Source organism: Camelus bactrianus, chromosome 9 (assembly GCF_048773025.1).
Source record: "Camelus bactrianus isolate YW-2024 breed Bactrian camel chromosome 9, ASM4877302v1, whole genome shotgun sequence".
Classification (NCBI taxonomy): domain Eukaryota; kingdom Metazoa; phylum Chordata; class Mammalia; order Artiodactyla; family Camelidae; genus Camelus; species Camelus bactrianus.
The window spans coordinates 25,242,986-25,260,718 of NC_133547.1; the positions used below are offsets into that span (position 1 = coordinate 25,242,986).

At 40.1% G+C, this 17,733-nt stretch overlaps 1 protein-coding gene across 9 annotated transcripts in view; it reads right to left on the bottom strand.

Annotated features, from left to right (window-relative positions):
• Nucleotides 1-17,733, bottom strand: part of LOC105065286 (guanylate-binding protein 5) — a 58,823-nt gene continuing 41,090 nt past the window's right edge. For 4 of the 9 annotated variants that reach the window (XR_006723062.2, XM_010950361.3, XM_074369883.1 and 1 more), the window contains one exon: nt 12,256-12,823. Coding sequence is in view for 2 of the 9 variants with exons in the window: in XM_010950361.3 (XP_010948663.1) it covers nt 12,817-12,823 (7 nt within the window). In the remaining 7 variants the exon portion in view is untranslated. Of the gene's footprint in view, nt 11,579-12,255; nt 12,824-17,733 lie in introns of those variants that run through there. The other 5 variants (XR_012509063.1, XR_012509061.1, XR_012509064.1 and 2 more) reach the window with 3 other exon arrangements.

Here is a 17,733-nt window from a genome sequence, read left to right on the forward strand (position 1 = left end):
TCAACAAAAATCAACTTTATTTGTAGACACTAGCAATGAATACTCTGTAAAATATTCTAAGAAAACAAATCCCTTTTAAATAATTTCAACATTAATACAATACTTTGGAGCAAGTATAATAAGGATGCAAGACTGGTACACTGAAAATCATAAAGCACTGGTGAAAGACATGCCGAGTAAGTATGCAGACATCCCACGGTGGTGGAAGCACTTAATCTTGTTAAGATGGCAAAGATGGCAACAGTACATGATGCAACCGACAGATTCAATGTGATTCCTGTGAAAAGTCCCAAGGCCTAAGGGAAGAAACACACAAGCCTATCCTACCTTATATATGGAATCACAAGGGACTCCAAAGTGCCAAAACAATCTTGAAAAAGAAAATCAAAGTTGGAGGCTCACATTTCCCAATTTCAAATCTTAGCACAAAGCAACAGTAAATAAAACAATGTGATACTGGCATAGATATATACTTATAGATCTATGGAACTGAATACTGAGCCCAGAAATAAACCCATCTGTCTAGGATCACCTGACTTTTGACAACCGTGGGCAATATTAAACTGGGAAAAAATAATGTTTTCAACAAATGGTGCTGGGCAATTGGGTACCCAAGTGTAGAAGAATAAAATTGGGTCCTTACTTCACACCACACACAAAACTAACTCAAGATACATTAAAAAGCTCAAATTTAAAAATAAAAAAAAAAAAATTACAGTCAACCCTCCTTACCTGCAAGTTCCACATCCACAGAATCAACCAACTTCAGATAGGGGAAAAAAACATTTTGAGAAATTCCATAAAGAAAAACTTGAATTTGCTGCATGCCAGCAACTGTTTCACATTACTATTTTTCAGAACAATTTACATATCATTTACATTGTATTAGGTGTTATAACTGATCTAGAAATGATTTATAGTAAACAGGAATTTGTGCTTAGATTATTTGCAAATACTACACCATTTTATATAAAGGACTTGAGCACTGGAACCAATACTTCACAGATAGGGAAGGACAGCTGTATAAACTGTCAAAAAAAAAAAAATAATGGGGATAAATCATCTTACCTTGGATTTAGCAATTTTCTTAGTTCTGACACCAAAACATAAGCAATGAAAGAAAAAAGATAAATTGCATGTCCTCAAAATTAAAATTTGTGTGCATCAAAGATGCTATCCATAAAGTGAAAAGACAGCCACAAAATCAAAGAAAATATCTGCACATGATATACCTGAAAAGAATCTTTTTCAAGAATATACCAAGAACTTTTACAACGCATAAACAAAAAGACAAACAAGCCAATTTTTAAAGCAGTAAAAGAACTTGAATAGACCCTTCTCCAGACAAGACATACAGTCAACAAGCACATGACAATATCATTAGTCATGATGGAAATGCAAATTAGTACAATGCCATACCCCTTCAACACACGTAGAACGCTTACAATCAAAAAACTGAATAAAAATAACAAATACTGGCAAACCTTAGAGAAACTAAAACCCTTAAACTTTACTTGTGGAATTGGGAAATGGCACAGACTATATGGACGACAGTTTGTCATTTCCTCAAAAAGATTAAAATAAAGTTACCTTCTGGTTCAACAACCTCACTCATAGATAGAGACATCAAAGCATTAAAAAGAGGTGTTCAAAAAGACTGTGCATGAACGTTCACAGCAGCAATACTCACAACAGCGGAGAAGGTAGAACAACTGACATATTCGTCACAGGCTGAATAGATAAACAAATGAGGTCTGTCCACAAACTGCCCTATGATCCTGCCAGATAAAGGAATAAAGTAAAACAGTGCAATCACTGTGGGAAACAACATAGCAGCTCCTCAGAATCTTACACATGGGGTTAACAGGGGACCCAACAATTCCACTTCGGGGTGTATGAGCAAAATACTTGAAAGCAGGGACTGGAACAGACATGGGCACACCCATGGTCATCATAGCATTAATCACAATAGCAAAAGGTGGAAGCAACTCAAGTGTCCATCAACAGATGAATGGATAAACTACATGTGGTGTTGACACAATGGGACACTACACAGTCTTAACAACTAAGGAATTATGACACATACTACAATGTGGATAAATCTTGACATCACTGTGCTATGTGCAATAAGCTAGACACAGAAGGACAAATGTTACATGATTCCACTTAGACAAGGTATCCAGAGAAGCCAAATTCAGAGAGAGAAAGAAGATCATTGCCAGGGGCTGAGGGGAGTTAGCGTTAATGGATACAGAGTGTCACTTGGGGAGAATGAGTAAATTCTGGAAACGGATGGTGAGAACATTTGTACAACTGTGTAAATGCAGTCCGTGCGGGAGTGCTGTGTAGTTGAAGTGGTTAAACAGTAAATGTTACGTGACGCATCTCTAATCACGATGGGAAAATGAATGGAGCACTGATGACTCACGTCACAGCTGGGATGAGCACTGAGGGCGCTCTGCGTGCACGACGTCAGAGGCCCAGGCTGTGCCATCTCATGCACTTTAAATCCATTAAGGTTTTGAAAATGAGGGAAATTATCATAATGGTTTCAGAAAAAGGAAACTGGATCAGAATGGAAAAAGACATTTCTGTAACTTGGGGCAACGGTGAAGGTTGAAGTGGGCTTGTGGATGGGATTACAAGGTGGAACCTTAAATTTCTTCATTTGGGGCTTATCTGCTGATTCCTCGAGAGACTATCCCAGTTTTAGTAAAACCCACTGGAGTATTTTATGTCAGGTAGCAAATGTGAGTACTGTGTAATGCTATTTAAAGTGTTTTATACATTTGAAATTACTAGAAACTAAATCACTTTTCAACACAGCCATGTCAGCAGCACATGAAAAAAGCAGAGAAGACATCAGATTTCCTTATAGAGGCCCACCCTTAACCAGATCCAGTTCACCCAAAGTGCTGATGCTAAACAGCCTCTGTGTTTTAGGTGCTGTGGATGACCTGGATGGAGGCAATGTCTGATTTCTAGTTTTCCACACCAAACCATCAAAAAAACTGTTACAACTTATGAATCATTTCAGTAAAGCTACAAGGTACAAAATCCATACACAAAAAACAGTTGTCTTTCTATACATTAATAATGAAGCATCAGAAAAAGGAATTTAAAAAAAATCATTTACCATTGCATCAAAAAACAAAACAAAACAAAAAAAAACCTAGCAATAAATTTAATCAAGGATGTGAAAGACCTGAACACTGAAAATTCTAAGACACTGTCAACTAAAATAAATGCTCAGCCTTAAAGTTGAGAGTTATGTTTTATTTGGCGGGAGGACTTGAGCTGGGATGATAGCCTCTCAGATCATTCTGGGGGACTGCTCCGAAGAGGAAGGGAAGGAGCTAGGATATACAGGAGCTTTACAACAAAGACCGGGTAGTTGGAACAATAAAAGATTACTTGTTATCTAAAGAAAACCAGGTACCGCAAGTTAAAGAATTTAGCGCTTTTCTATGTATGGGAGGAAGCAAACATTTGGGCTCATTGAATTCATTCCTTTGACAAGCATCTAGCTATCTAGGGCCAGTATCTTCTCCTTTATTATTCTGAGTCCCTTCACAGTGCACCAAGAGGCTGCGCTGCAGGGTTGTCTTCACTGGGGGGTGGTGGTGGCAGCTGATGACTTGATGGTTTCAACATTCTTTGCTTACTGATATATTTTACAGTATTTTTCATTCACAACACTGAGGAAAGAAACAACAGACACAAATAAATGGAAAGATATCCTGTACTCATAGATAGAAAGAATTAATGCTGTTAAAATGTCCATTCTACCCAAAGCAATGTTCAAATTCAAAGCAAACCTGGTCAAATCACTATGCCCCACACAAGAAAAAAACCAAACATTGTAAATTGACTATATTTCAATACAATAAAATAAACTTCAGTGGCATTTTTCACAGGAACGGAAAAAAGAATTCTAACATTTGTGTGGAAACACAAAGGACCCTGAACAGCCAAAGGGATTCTGTGAAAAAACAGGCTGGAGGCATCTTCTTCCCCGACTTCACACTCCATTATGAAACTACAGTCACCAAAAAAGTGTGGAATTGGCCCAAAAACAAGGACACGGACCAGAGGAACAGAGAGAGAGCCCAGAAGTAACCTATGGTTATGTGGTCAGTTAATTGACATGAAAGGAGCCAGGAACCTCGCCAGGGAAAGGACAGTCCCCTCAATGAATGGCGCTGGGAAAACTGGACAACACACACCAAAGAAGGACACGGCACACTACACCACACACAGAGACTGACTAAAACAGACATTCAGCTGGCAGTGACAGGTAGGCAATATACTGGGGCTACCGCTGGAGCAGCTAGGAGGGGTCTGGCTGCAGCTGTAAAACTGAGAGACGAGGCACAGACACAGTAGGGTGGTCAAGCTGGGTCACAAGGCAACAATGGCGAGCTTTGTGGAGTCCCCGTCAGGGGCCAAATATTCTAAGTCCTAAACTAGCTAGATTTAAAATCTAGTTTATCTTATTCTACATGCTGACAGTAATAGCATTAGCAATGCCTACCTTGAGCTAATACTTTTCTCTCTTTTTTTTTTTCAACCATTCAATGACTTCTCACTTTATACTCAGCATTTGTGGCTTTGAGCACCGGAACTCAAACACAAGACGATGAAAAAATAGGGACTAGGTGAGACAGGAAGGGGGCAGGGCACAGCCATTCAAGGACTGCCACAGCAATTAACATCAAAATGGTGAAAGATTCAACCCCCAATAGGCCTTGAGGCTCAAGATGATGGGAGATTTAACTTCTGGCAGATCTGGAGCTCCATTATACACCCATTGTAATACACCAGCATGGTGAATAACGCCCACAGGCACCATGGCAGTCCCAAGGCTAGCCACAGAAGGTCAGAGTGGGAAAAGGCCAACTTCCTGGGAATCCCAGCCCCTTCCCCAGGCCACTTAGACTGGCCCTTCCACTTATTAGCATATGAAGCCACCAAGCCCATAAGAATTGGCAACACTGTGCCTCCGGCCCTCTCTGTCCCTCTTCAGAGACGGCCCACATTCTGTCTATGGAGTGTGTACCTACTTTGAATCTGAGCACCCAACCCCCACACCTGGTGGCCTTCCTCTTGCCTTTCAATGTATCTCTCTGAATAAATCTGCCTTCACTCAACTGTGGCTCGCTCTTGAATTCTTTCCTGCATGAAGCCCAGGACCCACACTTGGCGAGGCATACCCCAGGGGCTCAGCGGAAGCCTGGGACAGCCCTTCTCACTCCCCATATCCATTTTTCCTACATCAATAGTACTAGCAATCCCTACCTTAAGCTAATACTTTTTTTCCCCCAACCATTCAATGACTTCTAACTTTATTCTAAGCATTTGTGGCTTTAAGAACCAGAACTCAAGCACAAGATGATTAAAAAATAAGGACTAGGGAGGAAAGACTGAAAATGGATAAACTGCAAAACAACATATTCTTACACAGGCACAAAAATGTGTTTTCGGAGCAGAAGCCCAAACTCCACTTCTGCTATAGTGGTGAGGTTGAAAATGGGAATCCTTTCCGCCTACCCAGGCTGACATTAACAATTAACAACATGGAAACCGAAGAATGGCAGCAGTGAAGGCATAGTTTTTAAATGTCTCTGAATCCACAGAGTCATGAGACAGCAAAACCAAAAGCGCTTGGACAACACACTACAAAATGCAGGTGGGTGAGGACAAACAAGGACTTTTTTTTTAATTCACGAAACACTGTATTATTAAATAAACTGGCACACAGCATTTGTAATATCACAGTCTTCTGATGGTGCTGCAGAACTTATTTTTTATTATTAGTGCCAAATGCTGTGATTTTCAAAGGTCAGTTTAATTCTGATTTCTTAACTATCATTATATAACGTATGGAGAAAATAGAACAGTCGACCTTTGAACAGCGTGGGGGGCAGAGGTGCTGGCCCTCTATGCAGTATAAAATCTGCCTGTAATAAACTTTACAAGTCAGCTCTCTGCACCCATGGATTCACCTACTGTGGACTGTGCAGTAGTAGGACCTATTTTTGGAAAAAAATTCACATGTAGGTGAACCCACATGGCTCAGACTTGTGTTGTTCGAGGGTCAGCTAACTGTGTTTTCGTATACAGACGTAGCTTGTGTCTCTTCCTGGAGATTTAAAGTTGGCATAGTCAAGTTCAGCTCGGAGAAAGAAAGAAAAATACGCTGCTACCTTGTATTCATTTATTTCATTCATTGATTGATTGTCCTGGGGATTGAATCCAGGACCTTGTGGATAGCAAGCCATCCCCTGCTACCTTGTATTTAATTTCAAAAGGATTTTTTGGGATCATTTCCCCATCCCAGTATATACTCAACCCATCCTTCTGAACTTTCTGCCCTGTAGAATGAGCAATATATGCTGATAGGCTGCAAGAGCTTATATCCGTGTGTACTTTATTTACAGCATAAGCAGCTTGTTAAGGGAAGAAAGAATTGTTACTAATTTAACAAAGGCTTACAGATAGACATTGATAGAAAAGGGGCCCCAAGGCATGTCCTGTAACTGGCTCCTTCTTAAAATCGTAACTTCTTAAGTTTTAGTTTAGGACAGGCTATGAAATTTTTAGGACTTGGAAGTAATATTTTTTTGACAGCTGGGAATCTGAAGTAAGGAAACATACTTTAGCAGAGTGTGTGAAAAAGGGGGAGACCCCGTTTCCTTGTCTCTATGTCTCTGCTTCCTTACCTGTAAGGCACTGAAGACCAGAGAAGAAAGGGGGAGGAAATGGAGGACGTGGGAAGGGGTGAGAGAAGTGAGCAAATGCACATTCATCAAAAGGTGCGAGGGACAAGGAGGAAGGTAAAAACCTGAAAAGAGGCTGGAACCTTTGTAGATTTTGTTTAAAAGGCAGAACTTTTAAAATAAAGTATCAAAATGAAACTATGTAATGAAAAGGAAATAGTGTTTAATATTTTTCTTAAAATGTCCTGCAAATTATATTCTCAAAATTTTTGTTATTGAGGTCAGAAATCTCCTTGAGAGGCATTAGTAAACTTCTAAATTATTATTTGTTGACATGTTTTTCTCCCCATTCGATCATAGGCTTCTTAAGGGCAGACTCTCCTCTGTTGCTTTTCTTTGTATCCTGGGTGGCTAAGGCCAGGCTGTGGCTAGGGCTGCCATGACGCCGTGCTACAGACTGGGTGGTTTGACCAACAGAAACTTATTACCTCGCAGTTCTGGATGCTGGAAGTCCAAAGTGAAGGTACTGGCAGAGTCGGCTCCTTCTAGGATGTGCTCCAGGCTTCTTTCCTTGACTTGCAGGTGGCTGTCTTCTCTGCATGTCTGGTTCTGCATCCAGATTTCTTCTTTTATAAGAGTATCTATCATGTTGGGTTAGGGCCCACCCTCAGTTTAATTCAGTTACTTCTGTAAAAACCCTAGCTCCAAATAAGGTTACATTCTGAGGTGCTGGTGGTTAGAACTTTAACATATGAATGAATGGGGGGGGGACACAATTCAGCCTATAACAGCCGATGCCAGCACAATGCCTGGCACACATTGGGCACCAAGAAATGTTTGTGAATGCAAACTGTTCTCACAGTCTGGCTGACGTCCTTCCCGGAATTTCATTGGAATGGGCCTTGATTTCAAGGGTACTCCTTTTCAGCAAATAAAATGGGTTACTGAGTGATAAATTCCTGGTAGAGGTTTTATCTATATAAATTATATAGTTAAGTGCCTGTAATTTATGGGTTTATGAATCCATTATACTACCTGAGAACAGTGATAATTATATTTCCTGTCCTATTCTGCTCAGTCTGCTGTAACAAAAATATCATAGACCAGGTGGCTTGTAAACAGAAGGAATTTATTTCTCACAGTTTGGAGGATGGAAGTCCATACATTTACTTGGTGTCTGGCGAAGACCTCTGGTTCATAGAACCTTCCTGCTGCGTCCTCCCACATGGAAGGGTCCAGGGGTCTCTCTGGGGCACCTTCTACAGGACACTGGTCCCATTCATGAGAGCTCCACCCTCGTAGCCTAATCGCCTCTTAGCACCGTCACATCGGGGATTAGGCTTCAGTGTGTGAGTTTCAGGGGACACAGATATTTAGTCTGTAGCATTCCACTTCTCTCATCCTGATTTACCTTTCTAGATGCATAATAATGTGAAAAGATTGGAAATGGTTTTTGCAAGTAAGTACACACCTTAGTTTTATTAGCTCTTTAAATCAGTGTGGGTTCTTAACGTTATTCTGAATGGTTTATGTTTAATTTTATATTTTGAAGGATAGACAACTTTAGCAACTCTAGATGCTCAGGACACAAAGTAAGTGTTTAGTAAATGTTTACTGTTGTTTCATGTTGTTGTGCCTTTGTACCTGTTGATTTTCCAGACATCATTTTGTCAGTGAATCTTCCTTTCCTGATCAGTACAAAGTGGAGCATCTGTTTTTGTTTTGTGTGCGTGTGTGTGTGTGTGTGCCGTCAGCATACCATGACATACCTCTAATCTAGTGTTTAATTTTTCATTTTCTGGTTAATGAGTGTTGCCTTTCAGAGCACGCATTTCTTGAAGGCAGGAGTTTTCTTTTTGTTCTTGTTCGTTTCCTCAGGGTTTACTGTATCAGAGGTGCTATATTAATATGTATTTAATGAAGCCATTTAACTTCTTTTTTTTTTCTAATTTTATTTATTTTTAAATTTTGGGCGAGGGGTTTAGGTTTTTTATTTATTTGTGTATTTTTTAACGGAGGCACTGGTGTTTGAATCCAGGGCCTTGTGCCTGCTAGGCATGCACTCTGCCACTGAACTATCCCCACCCCCCACCATTTAACTTCTGAGCTTGTTTCCTCTTCTGGAAAACTTGAGTTGTAATGTCTAATTGCTGAATCTCATAGTACATTGAAATGTAACTAAGAGAGGTTTTTTTGGTTTTAGCATTATAACTCAATTATCTACCCAATATGAGTAGAAAAATTGATTTCTATTGGATGTCTCTTCCTTTTCTGATCAGTGTCAGTAAAGTTTCCTGTTGGGACTTCTGGTTCCACCAAGGTGGAGTCACTCCACTCCTTCTAAGTTTCCTGTCTTATCAGAATGGCTAAAATAAAAAATAGTGACCACACCAAATGATGCGGAGAAACTGGATCACTCACATATTGCTGGTGGGACTATAAAATGGCACAGCTACCCTGGAAAACAGTTTGGCAGTTTCTTATAAGACTAAACAAGCAGTTACCACACCACTAAGCAGTTGCACCCTTAGACATTTATCCTAGAGAATGAAAATTACATTCACATAAGATCATGTGCACAGTGTTCATAGCGGCTTCGTTCGTAGTAGCCCCAGACTGGGAAGAACGCAGATGTTCTTCAAGGGGTGACTGGTGAAACAAGGAGTGGTCTGTCCACAGTAATAAAAAGAAAGTGACTTTTTTTGTTTTTTTGTTTTTTTTGGACTAAAGGTAGATTTATTCAGAGATACACTGAAAGGCAAGAGAAAGGCAACGAGGTGTGGGGGTTGGGTGCTCAGATTAAAAGTAGGTACACACTCCATAGACAGAGTATGGGCCATCTGCAACAGACAGAGAGGCCAAGAAAGTGACTGTTGATACACAGCTGGTGAATGTCCAGGGAATTCAGCTGTACATAAAAAGCCAGTCCTAAAAGGTGACATAGGTGATTACATTTATATATTCTTGAATTGACAAAGTTGTAGAAGTGCAAAACTGATTAGTGGTAGCCAGGGATTAGGAAATGAGGTGGGCAGTGGGCTGTGTTTTTCTTTAAAAAAGCAATACGTGATATACTCTCAGTGATGGAGTTCTCTCTCTTGACAGAACGATACCAGTATCAACATTCTGGCAGTGATGCTGTACTATAGTTTTGCAAAATGTTACCATTGGAGGAACTGGGTAAAGCATACAAGGGCTTCTTCTGTTTCTGACAACTGTATATGAAGCAACTATTTCAAAATAACAAATTTAAGTAAATAAAGTTTTCTTAAGTGTTTTAACTAAATTCCTGCTATCAGGGCTTCTAATATGGCAGAGGAAGCACACAGAAGCATTCCTATTATGCATAAGTATTGGCTTTGCAATTTGTTTTATGCTTTTTTTTTTTCCTTATGGCTTGCTCAAATAGTCTACAAAATCACAGCTTTATAATTATTTCAGGGTTTTGTGTTTTTTTTTGAGTTTTCATTTGTTCTTTGGTCATTTTCTTTCTTTTATAACTTAATCAGTTCTAATTACTACTTTTTCTTGTCATTTGGCTTTATTTCAAAGAATCTTAGCAAGGTTGTGCATAGGCGTTTAGTCCGGAAGATTTGAAATAAGACTTGCTTTTATTATCTGAATTTTGTGTTATTTGCGACTTTGGAAGAGTAACATGCATAAAACCTCATTTTGATAAGTAACCATATCAGTTGACCATTTTTATATATTTTCTTTTCCTTTAACAGAACCTACTACATCTAAGAGTACCAGTGGGATTACAGCTATAACATGGAGTTCCAGTGGAAGTGATCTGTTAGATGAAGATAAAAATTTTAAGCCACAGATAGCAGACATGGTTCTAGAGTAGACAGATTTTATAACAGGAATATTTCATGTCCACAGGATAGGACCAGTGAAGGTAAACTGATAATTTTGTATGACAGTTAGTTTCTGTTATAGATTGGATTTCAGTATTGGAAAAAACTTATACTCATTTTCCAATACTTAGCATTGATTATGACCGTACTAGGTCACAGCCTCCCAGCCCTTTAGAAACATTTTCTCATAATAATTCTCACAGTAACTCTAAGAGATAGGTATTACCAGTATTATTTTTACAGTTAGTAGTTTAATCTTGAACACGTTAGAACTGGTTGAATTCCACTTTGGGTCTCTTTGGTGACAAAACCAGTTCTCTAAAGTACAGGCACACCTCTGAGATATTGTGGGCTTTGTTCCAGACCACTGTCATAAAGGGAATGTTGCAGTAAAAAGAGTTACATGAATTTCTTGGTGTTCCAGTGCATATAAAAGTTGTTTCTACACTACTGTAGTCTATTAAGTGTGCAATAGCATTATGTCTACAAAAGACAAAGTACCATACCCTAATTAAAAAATGGTTTATTGCTGAAACATGCTAGCCATCATCTGAGCCTTCAGCAAGTTGTAACTTTTTGTTCGTGGAGGGTCTTCCCTCAATGTTGATGGATGCTCACTGATCCGGGGGGGTGGTTGCTGAAGGTTGGGGTTGATGTGGCAGTTTCTTAACATAAGGAAGCAATGGAGTTTGCTGTGTTGATTGACTCTTTCTTTTGCAAATGAATTCTGTGGAGCGTGCAACGCTGTGTGATAGCATTTTACCAACAGTAGAACTTCTTTCAAAGTTGGAGACAATCCTCTCAAACCCTGCTGCTGTTTTACCAACTAAGTCTGTGTAATATTCTAAATCCTTTATCATCATTTCAGCAATCCTCAGAGCATCTTCACCAGGAGTAGATTCCATCTCAAGAAACCACTTTCTGGTGCAGGGGGCATTATAGCTCAGAGGTGGAGTGTGTGATTAGAATGCACAAAGCCCTGGGTTCAATCTGCAGTACCTCCATTAAAGGAAAAAAAGTGATCAAAGTTATTTTTTTTTTAAATGAAGGAAAGAAACCACTTTCCTTGCTCATCCCTAAGAAGCAATTCCTCATCCATTAAAGTTTTATCTTGAGGTTAGAGCAATTCAGTCACAACTTCAGGCTCCACTTCTGATTCTAGTTCTCTTGCTGGTTCCACCATAACTGCAGTTCCTTCTTCCACTAACCCTAGCCATTATCCTAGCCCTCAGCTTAGCCCTCAACCTAGCCTTAACTCTATCATAGCTCTAAACCTACTCCTGACCTTAGCCCTCAACCTAGCCCTAGCCCTAACCCTAACCATAAACTTAGCCCTCATCTTAGCCATTAACCTAGCCCCCATCATAGCCCTAACCCTAGCCCTAGCCCTGACCCTAATCCCCTAACCCTAACCCAACCCAAAGTCTAACACCCTAACCCTCACTCTGCTCCCCCACCCTCACCCCTACCCCTGATTCTTAACCCTTAACCATGACCCTGACTCTAACCTCTAACCTCACCCTAACCCTGACCCTAAACCCTAACCTTTCACTCTCCCCCTAACCCTCACCCTATCCCCCACCCACTAAAAAGCTAATTGAATCAAATCACACAAACACATCACAAAAAGAATACACAACAGGTCTATAAAAAGACAGTCGTCCACACAACAGTACTTAACTGAAATTTACAACACATAGTAAACATGCGACTCCTGAAAATTTCTCTACATCATATGTTAACAAGGTTTTAACATTTTACACAAATAAATATGTTATTACATGAAATAAGCAATATAATAAACAACAATTTTGAAATAAGGAAAAAACCTCATGTTCACCAGAACCATAAAAATCTGAGAAGAAATTCCACTCCTGTTTCATGGAATCAACACTTCTGAAAGCAGAAGTAGAAACAAATGATTTCACTATGATAGAGCATTGTACAAAATACACTGTAAATATACTCAATGTTGAAGCCTGAAAGTTAACTATCCAAATCTGGGGAAAGGCCCGAATGTTGCCTTTCACGACTGTTTTTCAATATTGTACTGGAAATTCTATCCAAAGCCAGCATGAGAAACAAAAGGTATCGACATATAAAAATCGTACATACCTGCTGAGAAAGAGAGAGTGAGCATTTGGAAGTGCGGCCTTCAGGCTGAGTGTGACTGAGTTGATAACTGTGGTTTCCAGTTCACGATGGAACGCTCATGCATTTTTTCTGTCTATGACGTTTTATCTGCTTTAGGTAAACAAGAAGCAGAAAGGAAGTTTGAAACTCTTAAGTCACTTCTCACACCCTCCATCATTCACAGCTGTCAGAGTAAATACCCATCTAGCCTCAGTACAGTGTGTGAAAAATATCTTATTTGATGAACTTCAGAAGCAGTTTAATAGATTGGTTTCCTGTTCTTCAACATCCTGAGCTTCAGGACGTCTTACTTGTTCCTGTCATTGGACCTAGTTTTAAACCAGTTAGTTACAAGAACACTTCCCAGTGGACATCTCCTGTGGAGGTACACTCAGCGACTCTTCTTCCCAGCTGAAGCACTCCAACCCTGCCTACCACACACCACAGCTCAGAAATGGGTCTAGAAGCCTCTATTCCAGCAGCAAGGGGGCAGACCTGGCACCTGTCAGGGCTGTGAGAACCACAGAACAAAAAAGGAGGCCCTGCTAAACAACAACAATCAGGGCAGGCTCTGATCACAACACCAGCCACACCCCCAATCAAAGGGATAACAGCCAACACACATGGAAGAAAGACATGGCAACCATCCCCACTAATAACAGCCCTTGCAACAAACCTATTAGATGAACAGTCCACACAAGAAAGCTCCCACTTTAAATAAAAACAAACAAAAACAGCCTTTCAAGACCATGGTAGATAACTGATACTCCTAAATCATAGAGCCAGAGAAATATAAGTAAAATGAAGATGCAGAGCAACCACTCCCAATCAAAGGAACAAGAGCAATCCCCTGGAAGAATGAACAGTGAGATAGACCTCGACAATCTACTAGATCATGACTTTAAAAAAGAGGTAATAAGACTACTGAAGGAAATAATAAAGACTATAAATAGCAGAGAATACTATAAAAAGGAAATAGAAACTGTAAAGAGGAGCCAATTAAAAATGGAAAACTCAATGGCTGAGATAATAGCCGAGTCAAAGGCATTCAAAAGGAGACCAGATAATGCAGAGGAATGAATAAGTAACTTAGAAGACAGGGTAACAGAAGTCACCCAATCACAATAGCAGACAGAAAAGCAAGTAAAAACCAATGAAAGCAATATAAGGGACCTATGGGATAATATAAAGCATGTCAACCTATGCATAATAGGGATCCCAGAAGAAGAAAGAAAAGGGAACTGAAAAGGGATTTGAAGAAATCATGACTGAAAATTTTCCAAACTTAAAGAAGGAAATAGACATCCAAGTACAGGAAGCACAGAGGGTCCCAAACAAGAAGAACCCTAATAGACCCACACCAAGACATATAATTAAGATGGCCAAAGTTAAAGATAAAGGAATGATTCTGAAGGCTGCAAGAGAAAAACAAAGAGTTAGTTACAACGGAACTCCCATAAGGCTTTCAGCTGATTTTTCAAACACTGTAGGCCAGAAGGGATTGGCAAGATATAGTCAAAGTCCTGAGTGACAAAAAGCTGCAATCTAAGATACCCTATCCAACAAGACCATCCTTTAGAGTAGAAGGAGAGAGGAAGAACTTCACAGACAAGCAAAAACTAAGAGTTCAGCAATACTAAACCTACGCTAAAAGAAATGTTGAAAGGTCTATTCTAAATAGAAAAGCAGCAGGAAAACACATAAATGAGAAAACCATAATTGGAAATGTGATAACTACAATGAGTTGCAAGAGAATAAACACGAAGATTAAAAAAAAAAAAAAAAAGGACATCAAAATCCGAAAAGGTGGGAAAGGGGTGCAAGAAAATACAGATTTTTTTTTCCCTCTCACTTCTGTTTTCCTCATTCTTTTTAGGATGTATTTGAGCCTGCATGACTACCAGTCTAAAGCAAACATATAATAAGGCGTTAACATACTTGAAAAACAAGGTAACCACAAATCAAAATCATACAATAGAGTCACAAAAACCAAAAAGAAACCAAGCTAATACAAAAGAAAATTATCAAATCAGTAAAATACCATATGCTATCACTTATATGTGAAATCTTAAAAAAAAGACAAATGAACTTATTTACAAAATAGAAACAGACTCACAGATAGAAAACAAACATGGTTACTGGGGGTGGGGAAGGGGGTGGAAAGGGATGAATTGGGAGTTTGAGGTTTGTAGATACTAACTACTATATATATAATAAACAACAAGTTCATACTGTATAGCACAGGGAACTATATTCAGTATCTTGCAGTAACCTACGGTGAAAAAGAATATGAAAACAAATCTATGTACGTTCATGTATGACTGAAGCATTGTGCTGTACACCGGAAATTGACACAACATTGTAAACTGACTATACTTCAATAAAAATGAAAAAAAAAATCATACATACAACCAAGTCTATTCACAGACACAGATGACATCATCATATATATACATCTTTAAAACATAAACAATGTGTTGATTAGCCCAATTTTATCAATGAGCTAGTCAAATAATTCAGCAAAATCACACTACAACATATCAGTGTATTGAAATTTGTTTCCTTCTACACAATAACAGTGAATAATCTCAAGAGGTATTTAAGAAAACAATATTTTACATAATGTCAACATTACTGAAACACATAAGAATCCATTTAAGGTGCAAGACTGAGAAACTGAAATTGAAAATACATCACTAAAAGAAGTGAAATAAAACCTAAAAGAAAATGAAGACATTCCATGTTGATAGCAAACCTTAATATGTTGACAAAGTGATATAGACATTACTATGAATATGATTTCTATGAAAATTTTGAAAGAAACACAGAAGCAGATTTTAACATTCACATTTACTTTCTAGGGACCCCCAAAATATAAACCAAACCAAAATTCAGTAAAGAAAATCCAATTTGAAGTTTCCTATTTCCTAACTTCACATATCAGTACAATGTAATACTAAATAATATATTGTGATATTTCCATAAATATATATGCATGAGGAGCCCAGAATAAACCCTTCCATCTAGGATCAAAGAATTTTTGACAAGAGCAAACATTAAGTTGTAAAATCAAAAAAGGTCTTTTCAGCAAATGGTGCTAGGCAACTGGCTGTCCACATGCAGAGGAATAAAACTGGACCCTTACCTCTGACCACACACAAAATTAATTCAAACTAGATTAAAGTTTAATCAGCCCCTCGTATCTGTGAATGTTGCATCCATGAATTCAAACTGTTGTGGACGTAAAATTTTTCAAGAAAATATTTTCCAAAGTTTCCAAAGCATAAAACTTGAATTTACTTTGTGTGCAACTCTTTAAATAGCATTTACATTATTTAGATATTATATATAAGTAGCCTCCAGATGATTTAAAAGATACAGTAGGAGGGGGTTCAAGATGGCGGAAGATGGGGATGTAGAGTCACCCTATCCCACAAATACATCAACAAAACTTCTACGTGGGGAACAATGATCACAGCAGCCTCTTTCCAGCAGGCAGAATGAAAAGAAACAGGCACAGAGGGTCTGAGTGGTCCCCAGCCCAAAATGCGAACCTGCTCGTGCATGCCAAGAATGGGTACTGAATCTCAGCCTTCAGATTACAGTCCTGGGGAGAGGAATGGGGTTGGCTGCACACAGCCTGAGGGGCCTGGCGTGTTACAGGGTGAGGCTGGGAGTGTGTGCAAGGGAGCCTGGCTCGCCATACAGTGCTCCATTGCTGGCACACACAAGGGGAGAAGGACACCACCATAGTAACCTCAGCTATCTCACAGGGCATGGCCCTGCCATAAAAGCCCCATTGTTAACACTCTCTCCTGAAGGGGGAAAACCCCACCAAGGCAATCTCCTTCTCAGCTTGCTCTGTAAGAAAACAATTATGGGTAGGTTGCCTCCAAGCAGAGACACAGCTAAAATCTGAGCCCATTCCCATGGGCTGTGCTACCAGGGAAGCAAGAGTGAAATCTGGGTCCCTCCTAAGTGTCTTTGATGGATTTAGGCCACCAGTGCTTGTGGGACATCTGAGCAGAATACTGCTGAGCAGCTGGGGCAGATCGAGCATTGGCAACAGATGTGTGCATGCAGAGGCAGGGCTGGGGTTCAGGTAGCAGCAGATGGGGGCATGCAGAGATGGGGCCGGGGCTGGGGGCTGGGTAACAGTGGATGTGTGCATGCGGAGATGAGGCTGGGTTCCAGGTAGCAGAGAACATGTGCATGCAGAGGCAGGGCTAGGGTATGGGTAGCAGCGGACATCTGCATGCAGAGGTGGAGCTGGGGTCCAGGTTGACCCTGTAGCCCACAGTGGATCCTGATGAGCAACTACACTTGACAACAGGTCCTGATGGATCTGCTCTGCTGCCTTGGTGACCACAGTGCCTAAGGGAGACCAGGACAGGCTGCCTGCATTCCCGAGGCTGATGTGGGGACAAGGACACTGCCAACAACAGTGCACTTTGTGAGTTAATACAGCAGGTGAAAGGGGACTTCCTAGTGGACATCTCCTGAGGAGGACCACTCAGTGGCTCCTCTCCCAGCAGGAGAACTCCTGTCCAGCCAACCTCACAAGGTACCTCTGAAACAGATGGGGGGCTTCTACTCCAATCACTGGGTCATACCTGACCCCCATCAGGGCTGTGACAACCACAGAGCAAGAGGAGATCCCACAACATCCAGTGCAGGCTCCGGTCACGTCGCCAAACAGAAACCCTATCAAGGGGGTGACAGCCAGCACACACAGAGGAAAGATGTGGCAGCCTTCTGTACTAAAAACAGTCCTCACAACAAAAAACCAGATGCACACAGACTACACAAGGACAATTCTACATAGAACCAGCCCTTCAGGACCGCAGTAGATAACTGCTACCCCTGAACACATAGAACCAGACAAACACAAGAAAAACAAAGAAGCAGAGGAGTCACTCCCAATTAAAAGAACAAGAGAAACCCCCTGAAAAATCAAACAGTGAAACAGACCTCTCCAGTCTACCAGAACATGAGTTCAAAAAGGAGAGTATAAAAGTATG